This window comes from Rhipicephalus sanguineus, chromosome 3 (assembly GCF_013339695.2).
Source record: "Rhipicephalus sanguineus isolate Rsan-2018 chromosome 3, BIME_Rsan_1.4, whole genome shotgun sequence".
NCBI lineage: Eukaryota > Metazoa > Arthropoda > Arachnida > Ixodida > Ixodidae > Rhipicephalus > Rhipicephalus sanguineus.
The window spans coordinates 129,642,386-129,659,434 of NC_051178.1; the positions used below are offsets into that span (position 1 = coordinate 129,642,386).

Below are 17,049 nucleotides of genomic sequence, written 5' to 3' on the forward strand. Positions count from 1 at the left end.
ATGTATGATCAGTCGCTAAGCTTTGTAAATAGATAATGGTATAATTAGTTTTCCAAGTGTTATAACGTTAGTAAAAATATTTGTGCTTGTATGCCTTTTTTGATAAGTTACATGCCTTTTTTCATGATTACTTTTGAATGAATCTCACCTAGCCTTAGGCTAGGGATTCCGATGCGTTTCTCACAATATTGTATTGTGGAAAGAGGCTGGGAAAGGGAAGTCAGGGTGAGGAGTGGTGTGAGGGTGAGGAGGGGAGAGAGTTCAGCATAGCATAGCCTTGCATAGTGCAGTATAACTAGTGGGTGGTAAATGGAAGTGAGGGTAAGGTGGAGTGGTCTTAGGGTAAGGAATAGAGAAAGGAGAAGAGGAGAGGGTATAGCACAGCATAGCCATCTATAGTATGGTATAGAAAGGGGCTGGGAAAGGGAAGTCAGGGTGAGGAGTGGTGTGAGGGTGAGGAGGGGAGAGAGTTCAGCATAGCATAGCCTTGCATAGTGCAGTATAACTAGTGGGTGGTAAATGGAAGTGAGGGTAAGGTGGAGTGGTGTTAGGGTAAGGAATAGAGAAAGGAGAAGGGGAGAGGGTATAGCACAGCATAGCCATCTATAGTATGGTATAGAAAGGGGCTGGGAAAGGGAAGTCAGGGTGAGGAGTGGTGTGAGGGTGAGGAGGGGAGAGAGTTCAGCATAGCATAGCCTTGCATCGTGCAGTATAACTAGTGGGTGGTAAATGGAAGTGAGGGTAAGGTGGAGTGGTGTTAGGGTAAGGAATAGAGAAAGGAGAAGGGGAGAGGGTATAGCACAGCATAGCCATCTATAGTATGGTATAGAAAGGGGCTGGGAAAGGGAAGTCAGGGTGAGGAGTGGTGTGAGGGTGAGGAGGGGAGAGAGTTCAGCATAGCATAGCCTTGCATAGTGCAGTATTGCTAGTGGGTGGTTAATGGAAGTGAGGGCGAGGTAGAGTGGTGTTAGGGTGAGGAAGAGAAAAAGAACAAGGGGAGAGGGTGTAGCACAGCATTACCACGCATAGTATAGTACAGCAAGGGGTTGGAAATGGAAGTGAGGGTGATTAGGAGTGAAAGGATGAGGGGACAGGGTAAAGCATAGCATTGTCTTGTGTAGTATAGTATAGCAAGTGATGGGAAAGGGCAGGAGGGGTGAGGATGATGAAAAGGAGGAGAGGAAGGCCACCAGCTCCACTGTTTCCTCAGTCTTCGCACCACTAGTGCGTAGCTGCCCCAATTTTATTATCAAGTTTTTCTCGCAAAACAACGTGCGTGATCTTAATATGATTCACGCCATAGTGGGGGTCTCCGGATTAATTTTGACTACTGGAGTTCGTTAACGCGCATCTAAACCAGATTACACGAGTGTTGCTATTATTTGGTCCCTATCTAAAGGCGACTACTGTGTCCGGGAGTCGAATTCGTGACCTCGTACTTAGCAAAGGAACTCTTTAACCGCCAAGCCATCATGGCGTTGAACCTGCTGTTCTATAGCGTAGAGAGTAATGACACCGAACTTTGAAGTGAGCGAAACAACTTTAATTTAACGTTGACATGTAGATCCTAGCTTGTGGCCGTTGCCGCATGGTGCTGTCCTACCACCATACAAATGTGTTGATGGAGCGTGGCGTGACGGTCTTCTTGTATGTGGTACCCCTTGAAGCATCCTTCAACTGTATGTTGCTCTCACTGGTGGTGCTGGAATGGAATGGAACAGCAAGGTGAAGTGAAATAAGCTGTTGCGGTGTGTGTATGGCAGGGGGAAGCTCTACTGGGCACTTTATTGTACTGGAAATATCAAATACAAGTGCAGTCGACGATTGCTGAGTTATTACGTGACAAAATTGCGATATGATTATGAGGCGCACCGTAGTAGGGGACTGCGGATTAATTTCGACGATGCGGGGTTCTTTAAAGTACACCTAAATCTAAGCGCACTGGTATTCCTTGCATTTAACCATCATCAAAATGAGGCCGCCGTGGCCGGGAATCTAACCAGCGTCCTCGAGCTTAGCAACGCGACTCCTTGCGTGCTAATAAGGTACCACGACGCTTACCCGCCGTGGTAGCTTAGCGAACCTTATGGAAAAAAACTTACAAAATTTGATTGGCATATCGAGGGGTTTGTTTGTGCCCTTAAAGTTATTTCAGTTTCCGCTTAATATACCCCTGAAAATCGGGAAGGCTGCAGCCCTGAATAGGTGTCTGTTTTATGCTTATAATACGACTGGGAACTGGCCCCATATAGGTTACGAGTTCTATTTTAGGGGCGAAGCTCCTCTTAGTCTAACCTTGTCCGGCGTCAAGCGTAACCGGCAGTATCTCCCGAACAGTATAATAGATGGCGCTGTCTCATAGAAGTACATACAAACTGCAGTTGAGGGATGATATTCTAGATGGCGCTGTACACAATCTGTGTCTAGAGTCACTAGAAAAATTTCAGAGTACCGCAAAGGTAGGCTGCACGCGGGCAACATTGAGCGGCGGCGGCCATTTCCCTTCCGGACCGTCCGGCGCGTTGGTAGCGTGTGTTGAGAAGTGGCCGATCTCTTCGCCTCGATGCCTTGTTACGCTCGGCGTAACTGCAATATGTGTGTGTGTGTGTTTCTTCAAAAGGATACCAGAAGTGATTTCGAGTCATCGACAGTCTGAATTGACTGCGCGGTAAGCGGTGTAGCTAATGAAACGTGCGGCGAATGTTGCCATGTGCTCGCGAACTCTCTTCGTGGCTTCATCGGTCTCTTTCCGTTTCACGGCCGGGTGTGTTCGCAAGGTCCGGAGCTGTAGATATAGTTGCATTAGCGTAATGAGCGTGCGAGATGCCATTTACTTCGACACTTGGTGAATGTTGACTGTTTGCGCTAGCTTTGCAGTCGGTGTTCAGGTTCACTTCATAGCGCATTCGAGAACATTATCGAACATCGAGAACATTCAGCATTGCGTCCTTCGACTGATCGCTGACGCATATCTTACTTGCGCACCATGCTTGCTGTTCAGCTGGGTGTTATCTGTAATAGAAGTGGTGTGTGTACGGTAAGTGGAAGTTGTGCGTGATGTATTTGTCTCGGTTCGGAACGCCAGCAGCCGAACGCATGGGCGAATCGGCGTGCGGTAGGTAATGCGCATCTTATTTTGCGAATACGTTGTCATTTCCTAACAGATACGTAGAAAATAGGCCATCAAAATGATTGACGTCACTACTCAGTTGTTTCATTTCCTATTTTTTGTCTCCTTAATATTCCCAACGTTGCAGTGCATTTGCAAATATTTTGCTGTGTACCGACAAAGTTTTTTTCTTTTTTTTTTGGCGTTGCCAGCGCGTAAATGGCTGGGGTTCGGTTTCTGCACTGCTTTTAATTTCAACTTTTTTTTTTTCGTGATGCACTCTTGTTAAAACTTCCTCAGTGCAGTGCTTTATGTTATCTTGATCAGAAATTGCACATCCCGAAAAGCTTTAACGCGCATGCTACTGCAACACAGTATGTATATAGATCTAGGGCTCGCATGAAATCGATTCCCTCAATGCGTCAGAGGATAAGCCAATTTTTTTTTTTTTTTGTGCTGTGACCATTTCTCACCCACTAAACAGTATTGTAAGGGTACGCTCGGCGCAATGCAGCATAAGCAACATTCTTTTTTGAAAAAAATAAAATACGCTTAATAACATTGCCTTATACCAAGTTTATCAACAGAGCTGCACGCTTCAGTTTTGCGCAGTGGCAAATGATCATGCGACAATTGCCTTCAAGGTATACAGTAAACAGTTATTATTTTAATAAATCTTCGATTTCGCTCTCGTGCGTGACACGCTTATAACTCGAAATGCATGCACAATCTGTTCAACAGATCGAGATATAAACAGCCAAGCAAATAGAAAGGTATGTAGTATGTAGTTTTCAATATCGCTGAACATAGCGAACCGAAAAGATGAAGTATCCTGTTGCATGAGAGGTTTTCCAGCAAAGTTTGTGTAGTTCACTGCAGAAAGGAGAGTTCTTCGAGGGGGGGTGAATTCATTCCGCGGCCAACTATGCAGCCACGTACAACGACGCTCTTTGACGTTAATGTTTCCCACACAGAATGCAAAAATATACGAAATTCCCGGAGTAGCTCACCAGCAACGTTCGGTTACTGGTGAGCTACTCTCTGGCATCTGCAAGACGCGTTTAAAAAAGCGACGAAGTACTTCTAGGGAGCGTGGTACTGCTAAATGTCCGGCCGCGCTCTGCTGCACCCAAAGCGCTTGGAAGGGATATGGCGGCGAGAGGTCACGTGATGCGAGTAAGCCAATCGCGGCGGCGGCGGCGCGCGGAAAACAGATGCGATACTCTGAAATTTTTCTAGTGACTCTATCTGTGTCGTCATCACCATTTCTCGTCTCATTTCCTAGATGGCGTTGGTCCAATAGAAGTGAGCGCAATAGTGCGCTTGTGTGAATCGCCACTAGATGGCGGTGGAAGTGCCGCTACTCTCCGATTGGCTGCTGCGCGGGCTGTGCCTGGGTGCGCGGGAAACGAGTGCCTCTCTCAGTCTCCTGGATGGTCGACGTACGTGTCGGATCGTTGGTGGGGCATGGACGAAGCGGAGCGGCGGGCGCGGAGGGCCGCGGCGGCTCGTGCTCGTCGCCAGGATCCCGCGGTGCGAGCCCGAGAAGCGGCGGCGAAGCGAGCGCGGCGCCTGGCGGATCCCGCGACGGTGCGCGCCAATGACGCCGCGGCGCAACGTGCACTCCGAGCAGCGGACCCCGAAAGGCGAGCCCGAAAAGCGGCGGCGAAGCGAGCGCGGCGCCTGGCAGACCTTGATGGTGCTCGTGCGCGGGAAGCGGCGACCAAGCGGCGCCAGCGGTCTCACATTCAAGGAGCCGACGCGCGGTTCGAGCGGGAATTTCTCGCTCATTCGTTTGGCCACAGTTGCGACGTGTGTGATCGACTTTGGTTCGATAATAACCTCACCGCGGTGTTTCACACTCTTTATATGATGTACTGGGCGAATTTCGCGGAAGAGTTTCACGGTTTACCGATGATTTCCTCCGGAGCTTCGCCCGACTCATCATCATTCACCCCGTGCATATGCTGTGATTTTTTTCTCTATGCAGAAGGAAGGCGAGAAGAAGAGCTCTTTGGCTGTTGTTGGCTGTCGCAATCGATAGTTTCAGTAGTTCTCCATTGTATATGCGGTTGCGACATGCAGTAAAAAACAACCATGGTGCATTGACCGTTATCTGCTCTCGACAGCAAGAGCTGAGGATCACATGTTTTCTGCGGCAAGCGGAAAAAACACTAATGCAATAATGGATAGAAAGAAGAAACTGTCTAATCGGACGTTTTGCAAACAGATTTACAACTTTGTCGTTGTAATTTGTTGCCCAGTTTCGTTTCTTCAGAAGTTGGCTAATTAATCATGACTAATTATGCAATTAAGCAGAACACTAAATACAGTGTGCTTTACTCCATGCAGTAGTCAGCAACGCGCATTTGGTCGCGTCGTCATAGAGTGCGTTGGTATACCTTTGAACTCTGGGTAAGCTTAGCTGGGGCACTCTGTATAATACAAAAACAGCATCAATAGTATGGCACAGTCGTGTTGATTTAAACCGATTCGGGTTTATCGACTTAAACCGAGTTCCCGAAACATGGCACAGCATACGTCACACCAGGTCTTACTCCTTTATGCGTGAATATTTGTCGCCTTTCTAGTACGCGCTTTACTGATCACCAAGTATTCGCAAAGCCTATCTAATAATGTAGATGCAAAGCGTACGACGTCATGCAGAATATTAATCACATAGCAACGTTTTATAGATTGTGCAGCGTCTGGCAGAGAAGGAGAGGAGAGAGAGGAGAAGAATAAGGACAAAAAGAAGGCAGGGTGGTTAACCAGGGCTGAGCACGGTAGGCTACACTGCACTGGGGAAGGGGAAAGGAAAGCTAGAGAGCAGAGAAGAGCAACAGTAAATAAAGGGGCTGTACGCAACTTCTTGCGAGAGCACATCGCAGCACACATAACCAATTAGAGACGGCGACATGGTGCGTCTGTATGCGCACTACTGACGAATCATGCTTAGTGAGACGACTGAAGAATACAATTAATCTTGCTTTAACTGTCAACTTACGGATTGAGCACAATTGCGACCGTCGCTCCTTGTGGAGTCTTGAATGCTCCGAATTCCAGGCTGCTGCCATCACTGCTGTCCTGTCTAGATGCAACTCGCATGCTTCCACGTGGTAGGAACTTCCTAAGAATATTACAAGCAAAGGCGTGACCCGTTGGTCGAGTCCAAAAGAAAACATGCAGAATGCAGAAAACATGCAGAAAACATGCATTCTGCATGCAATGCATGCAGAATGAAAATGATTCGGTGACGTGCTTCTCACAAAGGACTGCCGTTGGTCGTCGGATTTCCATGGTAAAGATGGGAAGCAAACAGTTCTTCGAAAGCACCATCAGGGGTACCTGGTCGCCATTATCGTCAAAAAAAAACATGCGTATCCACAACCCTGCATGCGCATTAAACAATGACGCGAAAGATCCGACTGAGTGAATGTATAGGACAGAATTGGCGTCCCCCTTTAGATGTTTAGGGGGGAAGGGGGACGCCTCCTCCCCACCCCCCTGCACCACTCGTGCGCACGCCTGTGATTGCAAGGAAGAAATCCTCAGGATTTGCGCTCTGCAGGGCAATTGGACGACTGCAGTTTGTTTTGCTAGTGCATCCAAAATCCTATACCTCGCATGCTGCAGAATTTTTTTTGATGATCGAATTTTCAATGACGTTTAGAAAACTCGTGCGCAACAAGAAATCACGTTTGTTGGAACCAAATTTTCTCCATATTAAAAGGAATCTAACTCCTGGCTATATAGTATATAAAGCTAGGCTCTGTATCGATACCGAGGATGTTCCACATGTACTCAACAATAGTATATACAGCGAACTCTCCCCTCCCCCTGTTACAGTTGCTTGAACCGCATAGCACTGCTTGATGTAATGTAGCAATATATATACCACAATGTTATTTCTTGTTGCACTTAGCTGCGCGAGCGGATAACCGGAAAGGCCAAAACAGTACATGTTGTGGTTCGTGTGTATCAGGAAGATGACGAGACCCTGTGGCAGCTGCGTGGCTGCAATAATAATTTGCGGCTTCACACGCGACTTCGAGGCTCTAAATAAAGTTTTGACAGCATACTTACGAGAAATGAGCCAGCGCGTAGTACATGGGCTGCTTGTAGAACTCGCGTGCTTCAGCGTCCACGATGATGGGCGAGTCGACGAAGTTTTTAACCCAATTGGGCCCTCCCTGTTTGTCCAAGGCAAGGTTCCAGTCTACCCAGCCTGTCACCCAGTGTTGCAGATCCTGTGGGAGATGTGCGCGCCCGAAGGCATCATTGGTCATCGTGTCATTTCAACTTAATCTAATTTGGTGTCTGACTGTGGTATAACGTTTAGTTTCCCGTGTTAGCAAGCAATCACGTAGCATACTGTAGTTGTTGGGGCGTTGCTTATTGGGGTAACACGATGTTTGCTGCCGTTTTTCTTGCACTGGTGATTGCGCTAGTGCGTATGATTTATTTCAGACAACAGCATTGCTTTGACATGGGGATGATTTGTCCTGAGATATTAGTAAACCATACTGTAAATAACACAATGGCAATAAATAGGTAAGATAAGCTTCCTGAACAATATTAGACATGGAAATCACTCTGTTTAACACAGCTGATGGTAGCGCGACATGAGACACTGGGATTTGTTGTGGTCAATTCTGAAAGCAAACAATTGCGCATATATAACGAACATTACTTGATTAGCGATTACATGTTATAAAGGACCCATATTGTCCCTTTTGGCCTGCCTGTTAGGTGTTTTTTGTTTGTTTGTGCAATTACAGCAAAATAAATCCGTGACAAATAACTCAATTCACTCTACTTCTAAGTATTAGTCGTACTTTTTTTTCCTTTCAAGAACAAGTTTAAAGTACGATATACGCTTGCGCATCCTTTACTGTTCACTCTTTCTTGTGTATTCTAGACAACTTCATTTCGGTGACAATCAACAAGTTGACTGCATGGGTGCACAAAATGTCTGCCTTAGCGAACTAATAATATCCCCTTCTCCAATATGTTTCACATACCTCGTGTGAATAAATTATTTTTTGAGGTTCATATACGTCATCTAACGTGTCACAGCCCCTAACCGTCTTCCATGCTTATGTTGCATGGAGAGAGAGAGAGCAAGAAAAGGACATGCAGGAAGGTTAACGAGACGAGTGTCCAGTTTGCTACCCTGTACTTGGGGTAAATAAATGGGGACTAGAAAGAGAGAAAAAAGGAAGAGTAATATTTCGTTAAAGTGCCATTGTTCCTTCACTTGTTGTTCAGCCTGCATTATTGCACAGCACTAACACAGAATTCCATCGTATCTCAAGAATGCGTACCTGAAGAATGTCGTGCGAATAGTTTTCCGCGCGGTCCCAGCTGCCGAGCTGGACCTTCTCCTTGATCCATGGCTTGTCGCCCATGCACGCTTCAGTCGCGAGAATGAACTTGTCTGGGAACGCGTCGTGCGTTTCGTCCAACCTGGCGGGGTCTGTCACAGAGTCCAAGTACCAGTGGACGGCGACACCGGCGATGTACTTTGCTGCATCCTTGTCTTTCAGTATCTGCGGCAATCACACTACGCGGTAAGCAATTGTAAGCTTTTAAAGTATCGGGTGATGTGGCACTATCAGCATTCTGTCATTTGGCAATCCTTCAGCACCAAAGACCACTTTTACAGCCACTAACACAAACGAAATGAATATGCACTACAATTTAAGACCTCTCCAAACATTCACTTTTAGTCCTCTCCAAACCTCTACAAACCTTTTTTGGTAAACGCAAGGGAACTATAAAAAAGCTGAAAAATTAAGCATCATGAAGGATGAAGTTTAAGCAAGGAAATAATAGCAGGTTCTATCTTCTTCGTCCTATTTCGAAATATTTCACAGCGGTATAGTGTCCTTTCCTCTCTTTTTTTTTTTGTATCGGTGCGCAAATCAGGTGGCCTGTACTAGGCCAATCAGAAACTTCGATTTAAGCTCTGCCCTCTCGAGAGCAGTGTTTTTCTCTACCTAAAGCAAAAGATAGGAGCCTGCAAGCTTTTGTTGCTCTTCCTAGAACTGGATTAGACGACGACGAAGTGATTCTTTCATTTTTATTACTATTGTGCTTCTTAATATTATTTTTATTCTAATTCCTATTCGGGACAACGATTCAAGTGTCTGATCTGAATGTTTAAAAAACTATTATTGCACTCTTTCATTGATGCGTACGTTTTTTTGTTGTATATTTATTACTATTATTTATTTGTTTATTCTTTTTATAGGCATCAGCATTCAATACTCAAAATACTTTTTTTATCTTTTTTTAAATAATATTACTTCTTGGCCAATCCCCCAGAGTGGGTATGAGCCATGCAGTAGAGGCTACTACTACTACTACTAATAGAACGCTTGTACCTGTATCTCGATTTTTTCGATTTGTTTGCCTACCAATCCTCGGAGCTGCCGCTCCCCTTCATGCAAGAATGGATGAAGAAGCCTCCAAGGACCTTCGTGGCGCGCAACCGTCACTTCCGGCAGCGTCAAGAAAACGGGGGAATGCCTCAAGAGTCAAGCGGCACGGACAGCGAGGCAACGGAGTTCTACTCGGACAGCTTCGACTCATCGGACGACGACTTCACGGTTGTCATGAGCCGAAATGCAAAAAGAAGACTGCTGCGGACATCATCGTCGGCAAGTGTATCCACCGTGAAGACTACACCACAGCGCTGGCCGCACACTATGCTCTTCGTGGCCATAGACCCTGCGGCCAATTTACGACTGCTAAACAGGCAAGTCCTCTCTGCATTTCTCGAGGGGCTTGTGCCAAATGAAATTAAAGACGCGAGGGGCTTGTGCCAAATGAGATTAAAAGACGTTCCACGAAAGAATGTCCTGGCGGTAGATGTTCTGCACCGTAGCGCGCTCCAAAGCCTACGAAACGTGACGAAGATTGACAATGTCAAAGTGAGATCAGTGATCCCCACAGGCTGTAACGGCAGTGTTGGCGTCATTTATGATGTCGACGTTTCCATCCCAACTGACGACTTTCCGATTTTAATAAAGCCAACTACGGAAGGTGCCCTCATCACGCACATCGCAAGGCTCGGCCACTCACGTTGCTTAAAGCTTGCGTTTGAGGGCGACAGCCTTCCGTCATACGTCAAAGTTGGCCACGTTCGCCACCAAGTCCGTCCATACATACCGAAGCCCCTTCAATGCTACAAATGTTTCAAGATAGGACATGTAAAAGGTGTCTGTACCAACAAGGTTGTGTGCCCGCGGTGTGCTGAACCCCATTCAGAAGACGTCTGCCAGGCAACTGTGTTAAAGTGCCCCAACTGCCATGGTGCTCACGAAGCGTCATCTAAGGATTGCCCGCGAGTGCGGAACGAGCGTGCGGTACTCAAACGTATGGTGCGCCAGAATTCAACGCACAGAGAGGCTGCTGCTACTGTCAGGCGACGACGGCATCGTCACAGGTCACGAAACGTCGTATCTGCCGATAGAGGCTCGCCATCTACCGTCAAAGCAACTGGCCACCGATCGCCAAACTTTACAAAGACGGATACAACGAAAACAAAGGCAGGGTCAACACTCGCACCTCGTGAAGAGTGGCCCTCACTTTCACGAGCGCAACCTGATTCAGAGTCACATTGGATCCCGCCACCCTCGATGTCTTCACGAGCCGATGATGCAAAGACGACTGAAGATCGACAAGTCATAGTCATGTTGCAATCACTTATGAGCGCAATGCGCATTCTTTTGAGCAACATTAAGACCCCGTCTGCGCAGAGCGCGCTGCAGGTGCTGGACACTTTGAGTCCGGTGCTTGCAGCTCTAGGGTAAAACCATGGTCCGTGAGATGCTATCGTTTCGTGAGGAGGTCAAGAATTCATCTGTCTTTCAGTAGAACGCTAGAGGGCTCAAGCCGCGCATGTCCGACTTTAGACAGTATGTATTCACCAACAAGTTCGCTATCGTTGTGATCTGCGAGCCCAACTTGTCAGCTCCTATAAGACTATCCGGATATGAATGCTTTATGTCCTCCACCCACGGAGAGTGCAGCAAGGTTATTATGTTTATACGCCGCGACTTGACTTACGTTCATCACCCGGTACCACCTGACGAAGAAAACCAATACGTTTGTCTAACAGTGAAGAAGAACAAGATCACGTTCACAATTCTTGGAGCCTACATATCTCCATCAGCTCGTCTAGATTACGAGCGCTTATGCGGAATTTTGAGATCAACTCCCCAGCCGTGGATGATAACTGGCGACTTCAATGCCCACCATTACTTATGGGGAAGCACCAAGGTGAACACTAGAGGGAGACAATTGGTGTCCCTTGCTTCTGAATACGAACTTTGCCTCTCGAATGATGGAAGTCCTACTTATCTGCGTGGACCAGCGTACAGTAGTTGCCTGGACCTTACTTCGTTTCACGTTCGTTCGCCAGAAGAGTTCACTGGTTTTCGGATTTGGAAACGCGGGGTAGCGACCACATCCCAACATATCTGAAGATTGAAGGTTTGACTAGCTCCAAGTGCTCCAGAGCCATCAAGTGCACCGACTGGCCAAATTACAAGTCAATCTTGGAGGACTGTTGTGACGGCTCACCCTTCAACCTAGTGGACGCAATGAAGAGTGCCCTACAGACTACCACGCGCTCGCTTTCGATGACTTCAGCGCGCACTGATTTTGACATTGAACTCGAGAAGCTTCGAGCAATTCGCCGTCGTGCGGAACGAAGATATAGACGCACAAAGTCAAATTATGATTTGAGATTGGCTAGACGCACACAAAAGAAAATACAGCGTCACATGAACAAGCTGGCTTCGCGCCGATGGGTATCTCTTTGTGAGTCCCTGGATCCACGAAAGCCTTTGTCGCTTATATGGCGAACTGTTCGTGGTCTGCATACAACCCTTGGTCAGCGCCACCCATTTAAATCTGTGGCACTACATCTACAGTGTACGGAGTTGGACGTCGCAGAATCTTTCTGTAGAAGGATTGCCGGCGAGACAAATCCCACAGAAACGGGGATGGGAATGCCCGACTGCCCACTAGCTTCACGTGATCCCCGCATGGAGTGTCCATTTTCTAAGGAAGAACTAAACGCTGCGCTGGCTTTGTGTAGGCGTTCTTCAGCGCCGGGACCTGACGGCCTAACCTACCGTGCTCTTTGTCACCTAGGACCTCAAGCTCGGAAGGTACTATTGCTGCTATACAACGACTCCTGGCAGACTGGTATGGTTCCACAAGAATGGAAATCAAGTCGCCTGATTCCACTCCTCAAAGCTGGCAAGTCGCCTTTGGACATTACCTCCTACCGCCCGACTGCGCTAGCTAGTTGTGTGGGAAAGGTAATGGAAAGGATGATCCTGACGCGTTTAGAATGGTACTTAGAATATTAAGATATCTACCCAGATGCTATGGCCGGATTTAGACGCGGTCGCTCGTCAATAGACAATGTGGTTGACTTGGTGACATACGGCCAACACCAGAAGGCCTGCAAACGATTATCTGCTGCTCTGTTTCTAGACGTTAAAGGGGCTTACGACAATGTCACCCACGAAGCCATCCTAAGCGCGTTAGAAGCAGTAGGACTTGGTGGCAAGATCTATATGTGGGTGCACAGCTACTTGCAAAAGAGATCATTTCACGTGCAGACAGAGAATGGACCGACACCCGATTATTACGGCAGCCGAGGAGTCCCTCAAGGAGGAGTGCTAAGCCCGACCTTGTTCAACATGACACTCATTAAACTAGTCGACAACCAGCCAAGCAGCGTACAACTTTCCATTTATGCTGACGACATCTGTATATGGACGTCAGCTGTGACGCGGCTTCAACTTCGCGCTCGACTTCAGAAGGCTGCTACAGTGACATCTCGCTACCTGCGTAATCAAGGACTCGAAATCGCAAGTGAAAAGTGTGCAGTCGTGGCATTCACCAGAAAGCCAATGTCCGCTTACGGCATATCAATTAACGGCCAATGTGTGTCATCCAGCAGGAGTCACAGATTTTTGGGAGTCATAATCGACAGAGACCTGTCTTGGACCCCTTGGACGAAAAAGCGACTGAACGCCATCGGTCACTTGTTCAGGTTCCTCGCAGGAAATACTTGGGCAGTATCCATACATTCTATGTTACAGCTGTACCGGGTATTATTTATTGGGTTCCTGCGATATAGCCTACCTGCAATATCCAATACCTGCAAAACTAACTTTCGTACAATACAAGGCATTCAAGCTCAGGCTCTTAGGATATGCCTTGGTTTACCACGCTGCACTTCGACAGCTGAAACCATTGCCATTGCTCAGGACTACTCGATCACGACGCACATCACCGTTGAGACCATGCGCACTTACCTCAGGCAATATGCCAGGAATCCTTCCCACCACCTGGCAAACCTCGCTGCTGAAAGGCCCCGTACGACATTTAGTGCAACTGTCTACGCCCATCGCGCATCGTTCACATCAGGGTATGCGCCTGCGGAGAATGATGATGATGATGATGAAAAACATTTATTATAAAAGAAAAAAAGAAAGAGAGTTTGGGGGCCAAAGCATGACCCCGCTACATGGTCGGCGTCCCTAGTCCGGGACACCGCATGACGAGGCCCCGTCTCGCGCCCGTCGCACCAGAGCCCGTTGCGACTCCAGTGAGGAGCAGTTGAGGAGGGCAGTCTCCCATGCCTCTCGTGAAGGGGTAGGGGAAGGGGGCAGGTGGGGATTTTTAGTACATGCCCACACCATGTGGAAGATATCACAGGTCTCCCACAGTGTGGGCACCGCCCATCCGTGTTCGGATCATAGTGTTTTAATATTGCAGGACAGAGTAGAGTACCTGTCTGCAGGCGCCTTAGAGTTCGCTCATCCGCTTTACTCAGCCCCTTTGCAGGAGCCGGGAAAAGGCGGTGAGTGTCGCGATAATACGCGAGAATTTCTTTGAACCGCAGCAGCGGCGTATTGGCCTCCGAGTCATAAGAGCCAGGGTGAGGAGCCCGGTGGGTAAGCGCTCGGGCGGCCGCGTCAGCGGCCTCATTACCTCGTAAGCCCTGATGGCCTGGAGCCCATATAATTCGTTTTGGGGTCGGGTCAATGGCAGCCCGTTTTAGAATGTGGCCGGCTAAGGGGGATATCTCTCCTGCCAAGTAGTGAGCACATGCTTTACGGGAGTCCGTGATGATTACTTTCGAATTGGGATCCGCGGCAGCAAGCGCTATCGCTACTTCCTCAGCTCGCTCTGAATTTTGTGCTCTGCGGAGAAGCCGGTGTTGCCTCCGTGGTGCATGTACCTTCCACAAGTACGCCTAACAATTCCAGGACTGCAGAAGAAATCAGCTTTATCCACCCCAGCACTAAAACAATTGAGCCTACTTTTCTTGCACGAAACCTACAGTAACCACGTACACATCTACACCGATGGGTCGACCACGGTGTCCAGTTCCGGCGGTGCGGTGGTGATACCAGCACGAGAAATAACCCTACGACTCAAAATATCCCATGTAAATACATCTACGCCGGCAGAACTTACGGCTCTGCGTTGTGCCCTAGAGTACATCGATTCGGAGAAACCGAGCAAATGGGCTGTTTTCTCCGACTCGAAACCGGCGTTACAGTGCCTGCGGTCACCTATTCGACGCGGCTGCCACGAACAGCTTACGTACGAAACTCTCAAAATTCATCACCGCGTCAAAGAAAAAGGCCACGAGGTTGCCCTTCAGTGGCTACCTGGTCATTGCGGGATCAGTGGCAATGTTTCCGCAGACAACGCTGCTCGCAAATCCCATCAAGAAGAGTCCACCGTTCCGATTCCTATTTCCAAGACAGACGCTGCGAGGCAGCTTCGTCACCTGGCAAGTAGTCTCTGTTTGGCGTAGTGGAACATGCCAAGTATAAGACGTACGCGACTCCACCAAATAAACCCTACGCTGGAACTTAGACCTCCATCCGGACTTCGTCGACGTGAAGCTTCACTTCTTTGTCGGCTTTGGTTGGGAGTTGCCTTCACCAAGGCATACAGAACATTAATTGGAATCACCGACAGTGCGGCATGCGAGGTCTGCAGTACTGAGGAAGACATCGACCATCTGCTATGCCTCTGCCCTCGATTTGCCTCTGAAAGACGAACTCTTTCTGATGCGATGCGACAATTGGACGATCGGCCGCTCTCCGTGCAGATGCTTCTGGAGCACCGTCCCCATCGCTCGTCGGCCCACAAGGCAGTTAAAGCACTTTTGTGCTTTTTAAGGACTACGGGCCTGTGTGAACGCTTGTGAGCGCTTGTGACTATTTTTACAGTGCCACCGCCACATTGCACAAAATTTACCCAGAAATTCAGACGTCAAACACATGCGCGCTTTGCTCAGACATTGGCAGCTTAGATCATATGCTCTGGCGGTGCCCTGCGTTACGGGTTGAAAACGTTACATCGTCAAAGTGGGATGCTGTGCTACGTAGTACGGATTTAAGGACGCAGCTATGGGCAGTCCAACGGGCCGACGACGTGGCGGACAGGTTAGGCCTATCTGTCCCCACGTGGGAGCGGCCCGCTACGTGCTAGTTCACGCCCCGACGGACCTAAATAAAAGTTTTTCCATATCATACCATACCGCCACATACGTGTCAGTGCATTGATTGATCATTTCCCTTTTTTTTTCGCTCCCCCCTCTCTCTCTGTCTCTCTCATCTTTCCACTCCCCTTCGCTTTCCCCCGGCGTAGGGTAGCCAACCGGACTGCTGTCTGGTTAACCTCCCTGCCTTCTCCCTTTCGTATTCCCTTCCTCCTTCCTAGAATTTCGCCAAGGCCACTGTATACTCTGACGACCATATCCTAACGATATCCCGTGCTCTGCTTTAGCTCGCAGTACTCCTTTCCTAGGACACGTCATACGTAGTACGACATGAGTGGGTATGTGGGCTTGCGCGTAGGGATCATTTACTACCGCTAGGGTTACGCTTTCGAAGACAGGGAAAAAGTAAGAGGCACAGAACAACAAACCAGTATGCAATTCCGACTCGCCCAAGAGGCAGTACTCTTAAAATGATTGTTTAATGACTGTCATTTCCAAAATTTTGAGCTTGCTGCGTACAACCCCTGCAAAATCTCACGACCACAGCTCCTGCATAATCTCACGAAATGCAATGCACAATCTCACGACCGAATGACAATAAAACAGCGGAAACAAAACACTTCAGACCACTTGCCAAGTTAGCCCATATTGGAAGGAACGCCCGCATGTCGTCCAGAATCATTAGTGCGATCTTGTCCGGCCCGTAGCCGGCTTTTTCCAAGGCCGGTCCTAGGTCAAACTTAATGAAGTCACGCTGTAACGCAGGCGTAAACCCCAAACTCTGAAAAGGGTAGGTTGGGTCGAAACCCGCCGTGGGCTCGTTCTCAGCCGTGAGGCCCCAGAACTGGATTCCGTTGCGCTCGTACTCTTGTAGGAACCTGGAATTGGGGTTTGAAATTACTTTCCATAAATACGTACAGGGGCTACACAAATTGTTTAGTGCAAGACTATGCCTCTGATTTGACTAATGCAGCTTTGTAGAACGATCAATCAAAGAACAGTAATGCTGCAATACTTCCCCACCAAAGATTATTGCGGCACCATAGAACACAGCTCTGACAGGAACACTCTTTTCAATGGCCGAAGTACTAACGCCTCAACGAATATATTTTTTAGCGCCCGCAACGCCACTCCGTAGTGTAACGCACAGTAGGCATTTTAGGTCCTCCTCATGCTAATGAAAAAGAAAATAACATACTTCAGGCCCTCCGCCCAGACAAATGAGCGTGAAAATAAGTTCTCAAATTGTTAAAACCGTGTCGGTATTGCCAGGGACATTGCTGCAAGAGTAGAAATAAGGTTACACATGTGTCGGACTGCAACAAACTTAATCGGTGTAACGTCCTGAAAAAACTGGATTTTTCAAATATCTTCACGGCTGTACGTA

General features: G+C 48.0%; 1 protein-coding gene across 1 annotated transcript in view; it reads right to left on the minus strand.

The window, feature by feature from the left end:
* Nucleotides 1–1,521: 1,521 nt before the first annotated feature.
* Nucleotides 1,522–17,049, minus strand: part of LOC119387126 (lysosomal acid glucosylceramidase) — a gene marked incomplete in the record, with an annotated part of 21,513 nt that continues 5,985 nt past the window's right edge. Inside the window, 4 exon segments of the mRNA XM_049413383.1 lie at nt 1,522–1,702; nt 6,117–6,239; nt 7,196–7,359; nt 8,437–8,660. Coding sequence (XP_049269340.1) covers nt 1,600–1,702; nt 6,117–6,239; nt 7,196–7,359; nt 8,437–8,660 — 614 coding nt within the window.